Here is a 16,053-nt window from a genome sequence, read left to right as displayed (position 1 = left end):
AAGTGTCTGGTAGGGTGAAGTTTGGCCTGGCAAACTTCAGGTACATCAGAAGCTCACTGACCATGAGTGCTGCCAGACTATACATGGACGCATCAATTATGTCGCACCTCACATATTGTTTGACAAGCTGGGGCCATGCATACAGCACTTCCCTAAAGCCATTAGCCACCCTATACAAGCGGACCCTTAAGGTCATGGACCAGAAGCCAAACAGCACACACTACTGTACCATCCTAGACAAATGTAAATACCTTAGCTGGGAAGACACCATCAAATACAAAAACATCTGTCTCATCCATAAAATTCTGCATAACAAAGCTCCTCCCCCGCTTAACTCTTTCATAAACCAGCGTGACCACAGCTTACGGCCCACCAGAAGCACCTCTCGTGGTGACCTTATAGTTCCATTCAGGAAAAGCACCTTCAGTAAGCAATCCTTCTCAGTGATAGCAATAGAAAACTGGAACTCACTACCCAACCAACTCAAAGACATACATACTTACTCCACCTTCACAACACACATGAAAGCCTGGCTGACACAGAACTATACTTGTCCTCATTAATCCCTCTCTGTGCTGCCTCCCCATAATGCCTTTTTTTGTATGTTTTGTTTTGTTTAATGTTTAACTGTTTAACTGTTTGTAAGTGCTTAATGTTGTGTGGCCTGTAATTGTCCTGTGGCTTCTATGTGCTTGAAATGTCGCTGCCCCCATAAGTGTGTATGTGGTGTTTGTTGTAGCCCCTTCAATCACCTCAGCTTGCTTACGTGTGTTTTTTGTCAAGTGTGATGTTGGGGTACCTTGTCTCAGCCACGTGTTCTTAGAATTTTTAAATGTTTTATTTTAACTAATGACGTTACTTTTCAGGATGCCATGTTGCAACTGGCCGGGGACTTCAGCTGAAAATTAGCCGACTAGGCTAACGCTGCCTTTTTTACTATATTTTATATGGTTCATGTACTAGGATTGTCCTCGATATAATAAACTAATAAACTAAATAAATTCACTCACACACACTCACTCACTCACTCACTCACACACACACACACACACACACACACACACACACACACACACACACACACACACACACACGCACTCTCATGATAGTTAATCCACATACATACGCGTTCATGCACACACACTCACACTCACACTCAGACACACACACACACACACACACACACACACACACACACACACACACACATACACAAAGATGAGACACAGATGAGACACATCCTCGTGACCTGAGGACCTACACTCTCATACACACAACAACCGTCACTGCAAAGGTAGAAATGTCGCACTCAAACGCAACAAACTTTCCACAACTGACGGTGACGCTGTCCACCGCGATCTGTGCTGCTGACCCCCCCCCCCCCCCCCCTCTCTCTCTCCTGCCCTCCCCCAGTCCTCTCTCTCCCTGTCAATCCGGAGCCCCTAAAGTCCATCTCTGGTCCAACTCCACCCCCCCCCCACCAGAGAGACCAATCAGTCATCAAGAGAGTCTGCCGTGCTGCTGTTCCTCTGCTTGCGACAGCGCCAGACCTCAGTTGTGCGGTTACAGAGTTACAGAGATGCGTCGTTCTGACTTCGTGGCTTTGCAGAAGCTCAGAGACCAAAGACAGGAGGCTTGCACTTGCAGAGTCGGAGGGAGGAAGCTAAAGTCTATATATCTGTGTGTAGGTATGGAACACTGAAATAGAGTGACTTCATCCTATTAGACGGCAAATCCTCCTCCTCTCCTTCTCCTCCCCCTCCTACTCCTAACCTGTGCTTAGTGTACTTAGAGCCGTCCAGCATAGGCACGCAGTAGCAGGGAATAAAGTTCAGTGTTCAGCGCACACAGGCTGCAGTCTTATCTAATAAGTCAGATCTAACGCAATCTTGTTAATCCACTGTTGTTTATCTATTTCCTATTTCCTCCATCATACAATCATACAATAGACGAGGGAATACTACAACCTGCAGCACTGCACGACTCAGCGACCTGCAACTACAGAGAAATAGAAAAAAAGAAAATATAATAATAATAACATAACTCACCTGACTGGTTGGCTGTTGCTGTGGATGTTGCAGAGTAAGTTTTCTAATTGTCCATTCCCCGGTGCGTCCCAAGCTCGGAGTCGCAGCAGCAGCCAGGGGAAGCGGGGGGTCGGCGGTGAGATGAGCAACAGGTGCCGAGGACGAGGGGACCGAGAGATCCGTCTGCTCAGGTTCTTTAACTCCACACTATTCTCTAAAGCTCCGAACTCTCCACTAAGCCTCTGGCGGTGACGCCTGAGCCCCTGGTCACGTGGGGCGGAACGAAGCCAATAATTGGCTGCGTTCGTAATTTCGCTGTGGAAATCTAATCAGCACTCATGGAATGCCTCTTGTCCAATCAAATTACTTGGTCCCTCTATGACGTTGAACGCAGTGTGCGCTCCGGCGCTATCAGAGCAAGTTTACGAACGCAGCCAAGTAAGGAAGCGTTCGTTGTCTTGGCAACACTGGGAGTATTTCGACGGGTTGTGTGTGTGTCTGTCACCCTGCTCAGAGAAGTCACACGGAACAATGTAAACAAAACAAATAAATGTTGATTCCTCCTCCCGGACTTAATCAGATGTTGTCTTAGTACTGAACCCGACGTTTCCCCCTGGGAAATATAAAGTTATTCTATTCTATTGTATTATATTATATTCTACGATATTCTATAATAATAATAATAATAATAATAATAATAATGATAACTTTTTTTTGTATTATATAAAATGTGTATAGCGCTTTTCCTGCAAACGTTGCAGCTCAAAGTTCTCCACATTTTATATAATCATAATTAATTATTTAGTCATTTAAAGGCAATATTAAAAAGATGGGTTTTTTAGTCTTGACTTGAACATATTTGCTGAGGTTGTATTCCTAATGTAAACTGGCAGTGCATTCCACAATTTGGGCGCATAAAATGAGAATGCAGCCTCAACAAATCTCTTCTTTTGTACATATGGCACACAGAGAAAACCAGCATCAGAAGACCTGAGAGCTCTATTGGGCTGATATGCTAGCAAAAGGTCTTTCAGATATTCTGGTGCGGACAACAGAGAAATGCCTACCAGCTAGTTAAGATTTAAACCACTCTAATACATGTCCTGAGAGACCAACACAGTTTTACACAGTAAACAATGTATTAGAATAGTGTGATCTACTGTATCAAAATCAGCACTCAAATCTAACAAGACAAGAACTGATACAACACCAGCATCTATGATAACTCTGAGATCGTTTACAACCTTTACTAATGCAAATATACTAATACTAAATATACTAAAATGACTGATTCCATAAACAAAAAACAAAAAAAACATTTGATATGATTTGATACTGAACAGAAATGGGTCAACTTAATAGAGAAATTCCTTTGCTAAAAGCATATTTATAGGCTACGTTTTTTTTGTTTTGTTTTTTACAAAACAGGTGTCCTCAATGCCATTTACGTATGCAAAAACTTAAACACTTTCAGACGGTTTATGGAGGTTCAATAATAATTGAACATATGAAGCGCTATGCAGTGTTAAGGCATGCTAAAGCTACCAGATGTCTCCCCACATTGGAGGCCGTGCTTTAGGGCTTAGTGGAGGTCAAAGCCATGGATTTAACATGTTGAGTTAGAGCGACGGTGTTCTCAATGGCCACAGAACAACACTGTCTCTGCCTTCTGCTGAGTCAGCCCTGCAGACATTACCGGCCATAGCAACAGTTCCTGCAGACATTACCGGCCATAGCAACAGTTCCTACAGACATTACCGGCCATAGCAACAGTTTTTATAGATATGACCAGCCATAGCAACAGTTCTTACAGACGTTACGGGCCATAACAACACGTTCTAACAGAAGTGCTTATAATGCTTCATAGAGACATGCATTTATCAATACATTCACAACGATGGTTGACACATAATGCTCAAATGTAGTTGGGTTGTTGAAATAGCTACAGACACAATAGCTGCAGCCTACTGGAATGCAACACATATGTGTGACTGATGTGTGGTGGAAGGACATCCTTTGACGCTAAAGCGTGGTTAACCACCTTACGGCCGTGGTTGCTGTCACGGAGTGACGTTTTCACAGTGGCCACAGCTCTACTGGGGTTCAACAGTGGGGTTTCACAGCTCTGCTGGGGCTGGGGAGGGAGGTAGGGGAAGCTGAGGCTGGGGAGGGAGGGAGGGAGGGATGGAGCCAGGCCTTACATGCCAGCTTTGTTCTCTCATATCTGTTGACAGTCTACAATGTCATTGCTGTGGGACACCTGACACCTAATGGTAAATGGTAAATGGACTGACTTATATAGCGCCTTTATCCAAAGCCCTTTACAACAGCCTCTCATTCACCCATTCACACACACATTCACACACCAATGGCGGCAAGCTACCATGCAAGGCACCGGCCCCGCTCACTGGGAGTACCTACCTCCTGCGCCACAGCTGCCCCACACCTGAGTGATGTTATTGCTGTGGGACATATCAGACTACCTGTTGCCTTAGCCAACGGTGGACTGTCTGTCTCTGTCTGTCTGTCTGTCTGTCTGTCTGTCTGTCTGTCTCTGTCTGTCTGTCTCTGTCTGTCTCTGTCTGTCTGTCTGTCTCTGTCTGTCTCTGTCTGTCTGTCTGTCTGTCTGTCTGTCTGTCTGTCTGTGTCTGTCTGTCTGCCTGCCTGCCTGTCTGTCTGTCTGTCTGTCTGTCTCTGTCTGTCTGTCTGTCTGTCTGTCTCACTCTCTCGTTCTCTGGCATGGCTGGTTGAGAGGTCAGCTGACCTGGGAGGATAGGTATGATAGGTAGATAGGTATGTCACATGATCGATGCCTGCGCTCTTATCTGCCCGAGAGAACAGAGTGAACTAGGAATGGAGGAGAGGAGAGATGGAGGAGAGGAGAGGGGACCATGGAGGAGAGGGGACCAGTGATGAGGGGAGAGAGGGAGGAGATTGAGGAGGGATGGAGAGGTGGAGAGATGGAGAGGTAGAGAGATGGAGGGGTGGAGAGATGGAGGGGTGGAGAGATGGATGGAGGGATGGAGAGATGGAGGGATGGAGAGATGGAGGGGTAGAGAGATGGAGGGATGGAGGGATGGGGGTATGGAGAGATGGAGGGATGGGGGGATGGAAAGATGGAGGGATGACTGAGTGATTACGTAATGTTGAGACGATCTCCTGCAGCTGAGCTGTTGATCTGTGAGTGTCTCTAACACTAATCCTCTGGTAGGGGGGAGGGAGGGGGGGGAGGGAGGGGGAGGGGGGGGGAGGGAGGGAGAGTGATCTTGTGACCCTCTAACACTAATCCTCAACATCCTCCACAAACGCCCTCACACACACATGTACTCCTGCTCGCGCACATACACACACGCACACACACGCACGCACGCTCACGCACATACACACACGCACGCACGCACGCACTCACACACACACACACACACACACACATACACACACTCACACACACACACACACACACACACACACACATGGCCTGTGTGGGTGCCAGCATGTCATAACTTCCTGCCAACATACTGACTCACCGAGGGGACATTTAACACATGTCTGCTGGACCACACACACACACACACACACACACACACACACACACACACACACACGGCGTCACCAGACATCCTCAGATCAGATTCAACCTTTATGTCATTGCACAGAGCACAACAAAATGTATCTTTTGCTCTCGGCACAGGGTCAGTCATAGTCAGTGCCCCCTGGAGTAATTAGGGGTTAAGTGCCTTGCTCAAGGGCACAGCGGCAGTGGTAGGCACCTTAGATATGATGCCAGCCCAACCCTCCGGTCACCAACTCACATGCAGCTCCCTCCTGAGGCGGGGATCGAACCAGCCACCTTCTGATTGTTAGACGGCCTCTCTAACCTCTAGGCTACCTGCCTCTCTAACCTCTAGGCCTCTCTAATCTCTAGGCTACCTGCCTCTCTAACCTCTAGGCCTCTCTAACCTCTAGGCCTCTGTAACCTCTAGGCTACTTGCCTCTCTAACCTTTAGGCTACCTGCCTCTCTAAACTCTAGGCTACCTGCCTCTCTAACCTCTAGGCTACCTGCCTCTCTAACCTCTAGGCTACCTGCCTCTCTAACCTCTAGGCTACTTGCCTCTCTAACCTCTAGGCTACCTGCCTCTCTAACCTCTAGACTACCTGCCTCTCTAACCTCTAGACTACCTGCCTCTCTAACCTCTAGGCCTCTCTAACCTCTAGGCCACCTGCCTCTCTAACCTCTAGGCTACCTGCCTCTCTAACCTCTAGGCTACCTGCCGCCCCAATCTGGAGGACAGCGCTCCGGAACGGGGGACAACGTCACTATCAGAGCCTTCAACTTTTAGATAAATGGAGGTCTGGAATTTTAAAATGGAGAATGTGGAAGAACCCTGCCGTTGCATGTCTATGCATGCCAGGGGAGGCTGGTGTAGGTTGAAATCGGAGGACAGACTCATTGTGTGTTTGAGTGACGTGCGTTTGATACTAACTCCTCGTTCCGTTACTTCTAGGATAGTGATCCTCAGTCCAGACCTGGTGAGACCCTCAGTCCAGACCTGGTGAGACCCTCAGTGTTATGACACGGGGGCGAGGGAGCTCAAGGACACGACACCGGAGGCAGAATAGAGTGTTAGCCCCGTAGGGTATTTATTTACAGTGCAGGTGGGTGGAAACACAGATGATGAGTCCGGAGGTTTCAGCCTGGCGGGCTGGGGGTTTCAACCTGGCGGGATGGCGGTAGTGGTTGGCATGGGCTGTGGAGGAACAGGAAAGCAGGGTAAGTCTCCACGGTAGGCCAGTACATAAGATATCAACGAATCATAAGAATAGGCACAAGAGTAAAGTTCATCACTAATCACAGAGGATACTTGCCAGGTCATTCTTAGGGAAGAACTGACGGTGATTGAAGGGAGTCCAGGGTAGATGTAGCCAGAGGGTTGATTGGGGAGTGGAGACAGGTGTGTGGGTTTGACTGTGGCTGGATAACCCTCCAATCACCGGGAACGAGCTTCACCTGCGGCGGAGAGCACGCTGTGCTCGGGTTGTGGGGGCGGGGGAGGGCGTGTGTGACGGCCCAGCCGTAACAGGACCCCCCCCCGAGGGGGAGCCTCCTGGCGACCGGCCCGGAGCCTCCGGGTGGGCCCGATAGAAGTCCCTGAGGAGGACTGGGGACATGATCTGGGACCGGGGAATCCAGCTCCGTTCCTCTGGGCCATATCCTTCCCAGTCCACCAGGTACTGGAAACCCCGGCCACAGCGACGAGCCCTGAGGAGCCTCCTTACCGCCCACTGGGGGTGGCCATCCACCAACTGAGGAGGGGGCGGTGCAGGGGCTGGTGGCATCAGGTCGCTGGCGACATGGGGCTTAACCCGGGAGACGTGGAACACCGGGTGGATCCGACGGAGGGAGTGAGGGAGGACCAGCCGGATGGCAGCGGGGTTGATGACCCGGTCGATGACGTAGGGGCCGATGTACCTCGACGCCAACTTCCGGGAGGGGACATTGAGGGGGAGATCCGCCGTGGAGAGCCAGACCCTCTGGCCCACCTGGTACACCGGAGCTGGAGTGCGACGACGGTTGGCGCTTCGGGTAGTTCGGGCGGTGGCCCGAAGCAAGGCCGAGCGTACGGAGGTCCAGACCCGACGACAGCGAAGGAGGTGTGCCTGGACTGATGGTACCGACGCTTCGCCCTCCTGGGTAGAAAGCAGGGGTGGCTGGTACCCCAAGGAGCACTCGAAGGGGGACCGGCCGGTGGCTTCATTCACCATGGCGTTCAGGGAGTACTCCACCCAGGGTAGGTCCTTGCTCCAGGAGGATGGATGGAGGGAGGACATGCAGCGGAGTGCCGACTCCAGGCTCTGGTTGGCTCTCTCCGCCTGCCCATTGGTCTGGGGATGGTAGCCGGAGGAGAGGCTGGTCGTGGCCCCAATCCCCGAACAGAAGGCCTGCCACACCTTGGATGTGAACTGGGGGCCACGGTCGGAAACCACATCCTGGGGAAGCCCGTAAAGCCGGAAGACGTGGGTGGTGAGTAGCTCCGCCGTCTCCGCCGAGGTCGGTAGCTTTGCCAGAGCTACCAACCGCACGGACTTGGAGAAGCGGTCCACGATGGTGAGGATGACCGTGTTGCCTAGGGACGGGGGAAGGCCGGTCACGAAGTCCATGGCGAGGTGGGACCACGGTCGACCGGGCACGGGTAGAGGCCGCAGCAGTCCTGAAGGCGGCCGGTGGGATGCCTTGCTGCGAGCGCAGGTAGGGCAGGCCGAGACGAACTCCCTGACGTTCGCGGCCATGGTGGACCACCAGAACCGCCGGCGCAGGAAGGACAGTGTGCGTAGGGCCCCAGGATGGCAGGCGAAGCGGCTGGCGTGGCCCCACTGCATCACCTTGGTTCTGACGGCGTCCGGGACGAAGAGACGGCCGGGGGACCCCGGTCGGGGATCTGGCTGGGTGCGCTGTGCAGCTCTGACCACCGCCTCGATCTCCAGGGTGACCACTCCAACGACCCGGGAGGATGGAACGATGGTGTCAGGAGTGGTGGGTTCCTCCTCTGCGGCATGGAGCCGAGAAAGGGAGTCAGCCTTGGCGTTCAGGGAGCCCGGACGGAACGTGAGGTGGAAGTTAAACCGCCCGAGGAACAGGGCCCAGCGTGCCTGACGGGAGTTCAACCGCCTGGCCGACTTGATGTAGGTTAGGTTCTTGTGGTCCGACCAGACGGTGAAGGGGTGCTCTGCGCCCTCCAGCCAGTGCCGCCACTCGTGGAACGCCTCCACCACCGCCAGCAGCTCGCGGTTCCCGATGTCGTAGTTGGCCTCGGCGGAGGTATAACGGCGGGAGTAGAAGGCGCAGGGGTGCACGGTCTGGTCCTCCGATCGTTGAGAGAGCACGCCACCGACGCCCGTGTCTGAGGCGTCCACTTCCACAATGAAGGGCCTAGAGGGGTCTGGGTTGATTAGGACCGGCGCCGAGGTGAAGAGCCTCTTCAGGTCACTGAAGGCAGCGCTGGCTGCTGGTGTCCACGTGAACTGGCGCAGGGGGGAGGTGAGGGCAGTGAGGGGGGCGGCTACCCGGCTGAAGTCCCGGATGAATCGCCGGTAGAAGTTGGCAAAGCCGAGAAATGACTGCAGCTGTTTCCGGGTGGTAGGTTGGCCCCACTCGACGACGGCCCGAGTCTTCTTGGGGTCAGGGCGAGTCAACCCACCCTCCACGATGAGCCCCAGGAATTCCACCGAGTGAGTGTGGAACGAGCACTTCTCAGCCTTAATAAAAAGGCGATTCTCCAGTAGGCGCTGGAGGACTAGGCGGACATGTTGGACATGCTCCTCAGGGTTCCTGGAGAATACTAGGATGTCATCCAGGTAGAGGACGACAAAGATGTCCAGCATGTCCCTGAGGACGTCATTCATGAGGGCCTGAAAGACGGAGGGGGCGTTAGTGAGACCAAAGGGCATGACCAGGTACTCATAGTGGCCACGGGGGGTCTTGAACGCCGTCTTCCACTCGTCACCCTCACGAATCCGGACCAGATGGTAGGCGTTCCGGAGGTCCAGCTTAGTGAAGATGGTGGCCCCAAGGAGGGGCTCAAAGTTGGAGCTCATGAGGGGGAGAGGATAGGTGTTCCGGACGGTGATGGCATTGAGCTCACGGTAGTCAATGCATGGCCTGAGGGTTCCATCCTTCTTCTTCACGAAGAAAAACCCCGCTGCCACCGGGGAGTGTGATGGACGGATGAGCCCCTCAGCCAGACAGTCGGAGATGTAGGTGTCCATGGCTGCCTTCTCCGGGGGGGCAAGGTTGTAGAGGCGACTGACCGGAAGTTTGTTGCCAGGGCGGAGCTCGACGGCACAGTCGTAGGGCCGGTGAGGCGGCAGGGTGCGAGCACGCTCCTTGCTGAAGGCCTCTCCGAGGTCGTGGTAGACCTCTGGGATGGAGGAGAGGTCAGGGGGAGCCGGAGGCGGTCGCAGAGGCGATGTGGGGGTATGGGCGGCACGGAGGCACCGGGCGTAGCATGCGGTACTCCAGCTCAGGATACGTCCCTCACCATAGCTGACATGGGGAATGTGGAGCTCGAGCCACGGTCGTCCCAGGATGAGCGGGGACTGGGGGGTCTTGAGGATGTAAAACCGGATCTCCTCCACATGGTTCCCAGAGACGGTCAAGGAGAGGGGTGTAGAGCGGTGGGTGAGAGGCCCCAGGCTGTGTCCGTCTAGGGCTGAGACGGAGAGGGGGGTCTCGAGGGCAACGAGGGGAACGGCAGCTGAGCGGGCCAGCTGGGCGTCCATAAAGTTCTCGTCTGCTCCCGAGTCAATAATGGCCTCGACCGTGAGGTTCTGCCCCTGCCAGGAGAGGGTGACAGAGAACCTGGCTGGGCTGGTGGTAGGTGGGGATTGAGAGACACGGCTCACCCGGATTCCCCCTTCGGGTGAGCCTGCCCCTTTTGATAGGGACGGGCAGGTGTCACGGAGGTGTCCCTTCTCTCCACAGTAGAGGCACAGGCCCTGGGCCCTTCTCCTCTCCTTCTCCGCCGTGGTGAGGCGGGCTCGACCAAGCTGCATCGGCTCCTCGCCAGTGCATGGGGTGTAGGTCGACTCCCGTGCGGAGGAGGGGTTGGCTGTGACGATAGGGTCCTGGGGGCGTGGCGAGCTGGTCTGGTAGCGCCCTCTCTCTCTCCGACGCTCCCGGGAGCGCTCGTCAACGTCGATGGCTAGGGCCACTAGTTCGTCCAGGGCGGCGGGTCTGTCCCGGACGAGCTCGTCCTTGATGGCCTCACTCAGCCCCTGGCGGAAAGCAGATCGCAGTGCCCTGTCATTCCATCCGCTTCCGGCTGCCAGGGTGCGAAACTCGGTAGAGTAGGCCGCCGCGGTCCGGTTCCCCTGGTGGAGTGACATCAGTCGCGCCCCGACCTCCTGTCCTGCAGTGGGGTGGTCGAAAACCCTCTTGAACTCCGTGAGGAAGGTAGCGTAGTCACCGAACAGGTCAGGGCGGGCGCAGAGGGTGGCCTGGACCCAATTCAGGGCGTCGCCGGTGGTGAGGTTGGTGATGAACGCCACCCGGGCTGCCGGCGACCAGAACTGGCTGGGCTGATGCGAGAACACCAGCTCGCACTGGAGGATGAAGCCTCGGAACTGGGCGAAGGCTCCGTCGAAGGGGCGGGGGCTGGCTAGGTGGGGCTCCCGTGGCTGTCCAGTAGGTGGTGCCGGTAGCTGGGCAGGGTCAGGGAGAGCAGGGGGGGGGGCAACGGCTGCGAGCGCGGCCACCTGTGCTGTAAGCGCTTGGGTCGTAGAGATGAGGTGCTGCAGCTGGGTGGCGCGGTGCTCCTGGTTAGCCTCCTGGGTTGTCATGCGAGTGTTCAGGGCCTGGCACGCTGTAGCGGCCGCCTGGAGGAGGTGAGTGTGTTCGTCGAGGATCTGGATAGCCGTCGGACCGGATCCAGGGGTGGGAGATGGTGCCCGGTCCTTCGTGTCGTCTGAGCCCAATTGCATGGTCAGTTCTTCTGTTATGACACGGGGGCGAGGGAGCTCAAGGACACGACACCGGAGGCAGAATAGAGTGTTAGCCCCGTAGGGTATTTATTTACAGTGCAGGTGGGTGGAAACACAGATGATGAGTCCGGAGGTTTCAGCCTGGCGGGCTGGGGGTTTCAACCTGGCGGGATGGCGGTAGTGGTTGGCATGGGCTGTGGAGGAACAGGAAAGCAGGGTAAGTCTCCACGGTAGGCCAGTACATAAGATATCAACGAATCATAAGAATAGGCACAAGAGTAAAGTTCATCACTAATCACAGAGGATACTTGCCAGGTCATTCTTAGGGAAGAACTGACGGTGATTGAAGGGAGTCCAGGGTAGATGTAGCCAGAGGGTTGATTGGGGAGTGGAGACAGGTGTGTGGGTTTGACTGTGGCTGGATAACCCTCCAATCACCGGGAACGAGCTTCACCTGCGGCGGAGAGCACGCTGTGCTCGGGTTGTGGGGGCGGGGGAGGGCGTGTGTGACGGCCCAGCCGTAACACTCAGTCTAGGCCCTGGTGAGACCCTCAGTCTCACTAAGGATGACAAGCTAGCTGATATTGATAAGGGTATACCTAAAAATAGCCAGTACACCTCTAAGGTTATTCAAAACGAGATAATTGAAACACTGGCAAACATGGTTCTTGGAGAGGTCAGGAAAAGGTATGCAAACGCTAACTCTGCTGGGTTTTGCATAAAAAGTGACGGGACTAGGGACAGGTGTAATGTTGAGAATGTGTCCATAATGATTCGGGTTTGTATGTGATTCCATGCCAGAGGAGCATCTGATTGGGTTGCTTGACTTAAATCAACTTGATGCTGAGTACATGTCCACTTAAATATTGAGACATATTAATGCTGGTTACAGTGCTGACAACATAGTTAGCCAGTGTTATGATGGAGCGTCGGTGATGAGTGGAATACGAGGTGGTGTGCAAGCATTGCTTCAAAAGAAGCTTGCTAGATATATTCCATATATCCACTGTTATGCCTCTTGCTGCAATAACACATCATATCTGTGACAATTGTTTAAGATCAGAGGTGATTGCTCATAAACCTTTAATGATACTCAGACGACGAAAACGTATATCATCATGTTTTGTTTTTGCGAGGGCACAAAAAAAAAGGTAACATTTTCAATGTCCCAGGGACCCGGCCCACCTCTAACTTCTTCCAGCCCACCCTAATACAGATTTCTAGAACCGGCCCTGCGTGGAGGTCTAACATTCACACAACCACCAGACCAGTCAATAGATGGCTGAATGTTAAGATAGTCAGTGCACAACAGCAGTGTTTCAGCAACTACACACAGTGTAACTAAGATTCACTTCCGTTCGGCTTGGAGAACTTGGTCCTTAGAGAACACACACACACACACACACACACACACACACACACAAATACACCTGTTCCTGCTGTCTAATGGTTACGATATCATGCTACCTCCCTACAGAGTAACACCACACCGCCATCTAGTGTCTCAACCATCATAATACATCATAATACATCATAATACATCATAATACAACATAATACAACATAATACATCATAATACATCATAATACATCATAATAGGCTACATCATAATTCATCACATCACAGTATCACAACACCATTTCAAGCTTATTTCTTTAATTCCAATGTGAACGTATCAGGAGTTCTCTGCTCTCGTAAAACTGACAAGAAGATCACATCATCCTTATAGTGTCTGTGTGTGTGTGTGTGTGTGTGTGTGTGTGTGTGTCCAGACTGTACTGCTACACTGTGACTTTAAGAGCTGCAGACGGGCGGCCACATACTGTACAATGGGCTGTCTCTACCCCCCGCTCACTATCACACACACACACACACACACACACACACACACACACACACACACAGTGTTCAGGCTAAAGGCTGTGGGCATCCATGCGTGCTGAGCCCACCCCCGGCCCCCTGACCCCCCCTCCCCCTCCCCCTCCCCCTCCCCCTCCACATGACGGGGGGCTCACAGCACGGCCTCAGCGTGTCCAGAGAAGCCTCCGTCTGTCTTCTCTCACCAAGGTAAGACATGCGGCAGACAGACCACAGACATACACACACATGCACGCACGCACGCACACACTCGCACACACACACACACACACACACACACACACACACACACACACACTCACACACACACACACACACACACACACACACACACACGCACAACCACTGGAGCTCCCTAGCTGAGACACCTGCTCTGGGACACAGGAACACAGTCAGGGGACGTTGGTGGAAAACTGAGAAGGGAAATGGGAGGACGGGCTCTCTGTAAAAACATGTGTGTTCACTAGGGTTCCTCATTCCATTCCACCCGTTACCGTGAGCTCGTCCTCTGATTTCTACCTCCACCAGCCTCCCCAGGAACACAACCAAACTCAAGAGAAACTTAGAGGGTGAACTTTGCCCTCTGATTAACTCACATATTAACTAACATACTCACAAACTAACTCACATATACAACTCACATATTAACTCCTGCCTAACTTCAGCAGGCTGCTGTGTGTGACAGCTCAGGTCTCTATCTGTGAAGACCTTAGCTTTACATTTACATGTTTGACTAACACACACGTCCATTACATACACAACACATACATTTCTGACTAAGCTAAGAGAAGAATCTCCCTTAATCTCGCTTAAAACTGCGGGCTATTGTGTAGCTGTGTCATTTAATCAGTGTTGGTATTGTGTAGCTGCACTGATCGGTTAATCAGTGTTAGCCAGGTGATTTTGATACCTGTAACAGTCCCATCTCTCTCTCTCCCCCCCCTCTCTCTCCCCCCCCCCCCCCCCATTCCCCCACAGGTCATGGAGGAGGACGGGAAGCCATGGGCTCTGATCTCGGAGGTGGGGGGTGACCATGGTTACCGGGAAGAGCTAGTTGCCGTGGTGAAACAGCACTTCAGGACGGTGTGTTACAGAGAGTTGCTTAGCGACCCGCAGAGAAACGGCCCTCACATACAGGCAAGACGGCTGGTCTTCTGATTTATTTTTAGCATTATTTTTAAACGTTTTAAGTAAAAAGAAGTAAGTATTTATTCTATAAATCTTTTTATATATATATATATATGACAGTATAATCTGTTTGTCTGAATGACCAGTATGAATGACCAGCTGGTATATATACTGTATATACACAGTAACAACCAAATACTGGTCATTCAGACAAACCAACAGATTTCCACAACAGGCAACAGCACCTCACGCATAAACACAACATTGACCACACAGGAGGATAACAAAATTATTGTTCTAAATTAAATTAGATTAGAACTCCACAATTACATCACCTCTCACACACACAGACACACCCACACACATGCACCCACCTCTCACCTTCTCTCTCTTCTATACTCAGGCTCTGTTCTCCCCACCCCCCCCCCCCTCTCCTTTCCCACCCCAGGCTCTGTTCGTGTGGAAGTTCAGCCCCCTGCCATCGCCCCCCCTCCTGCGGCTGCTGCCTGCCCTGAGGGTGATCGTGAACGGGGGGGTGGGAGTGGACCACCTGGACCTGCCCTACATCGCCAGCCTGGGGGTGCAGGTGGCCAACACCCCCCATGTGGTCTCAGGCGCCACAGCTGACCTTGCCATGGCCCTGCTCCTGGCCTCCGCCCGCAAGGTCATGGAAGGTAGGCTGGTGGAGGTAGAACACCAGGGGAGGCTGGTGGAGGTAGAACACCAGGGGAGGTAGAACACCAGGGGAGGCTGGGGGAGGTAGAACACCAGGGGAGGCTGGGGGAGGTAGAACACCAGGGGAGGCTGGGGGAGGTAGAACACCAGAGGAGGCTGGGGGAGGTAGAACACCAGGGGAGGCTGGGGGAGGTAGAACACCAGGGCAGGCTGGTGGAGGTAGAACATTCGGGGAGGCTAGGGGAGGTAGAACACCAAGGGAGGCTGGGGGAGGTAGAACACCAGGGGAGGCTGGGGGAGGTAGAACACCAGGGGAGGCTGGGGGAGGTAGAACACCAGGGGAGGCTGGGGGAGGTAGAACACCAGGGGAGGCTGGCGGAGGTAGAACACCAGGGGAGGTAGATCACCAGGGGAGGCTGGCGGAGGTAGAACAGGGAGTGGAGTTGTGATCTAGTTCTAAAGGTAGGCCCGGTCGTGGACTAAAGACCATGAAGAACCTCCACTGAAAATAGTCCAAGACACACACACACACACACACACACACACACACACACACACACACACCTGTTTCTGCTATCATAACATCAAAACCATCTTCCCCTGACTGACTTTCCTACTGACAGGTCACAGAATCGCCATTGCCCCGGAGACCACTGGAATACCGCAAGGCCTGATGGGATATGAAGTGACGGGGGCCACGCTGGGCATCATCGGTATGGGGGAGATCGGCTACAAGGTCGCCCAGCGGAGCCGCGGGTTCGACATGGAGGTCCTCTACTACAACAGGACCAGGAGGTAGGGGAGGAGAGGACCAGGAGGTAGGGGAGGAGAGGACCAGGAGGTAGGGGAGGAGAGGACCAGGAGGT

General features: G+C 53.2%; 1 protein-coding gene across 1 annotated transcript in view; it reads left to right on the top strand.

Annotated features, from left to right (window-relative positions):
• Positions 1 to 14,365: 14,365 nt before the first annotated feature.
• The window catches only part of LOC308154007 (putative 2-ketogluconate reductase), a gene marked incomplete at both ends in the record, with an annotated part of 5,031 nt that continues 3,343 nt past the window's right edge, over positions 14,366 to 16,053 (top strand). Inside the window, 3 exons of the mRNA XM_080527187.1 lie at positions 14,366 to 14,521; positions 14,961 to 15,186; positions 15,811 to 15,982. Coding sequence (XP_080383313.1) covers positions 14,366 to 14,521; positions 14,961 to 15,186; positions 15,811 to 15,982 — 554 coding nt within the window. The remainder of the gene's footprint in view (positions 14,522 to 14,960; positions 15,187 to 15,810; positions 15,983 to 16,053) is intronic.

This window comes from Nansenia antarctica, assembly GCF_963989245.1.
Source record: "Nansenia antarctica genome assembly, chromosome: 3".
Classification (NCBI taxonomy): domain Eukaryota; kingdom Metazoa; phylum Chordata; class Actinopteri; order Argentiniformes; family Microstomatidae; genus Nansenia; species Nansenia antarctica.
This window is presented reverse-complemented; position numbering and strand designations above follow the sequence as displayed.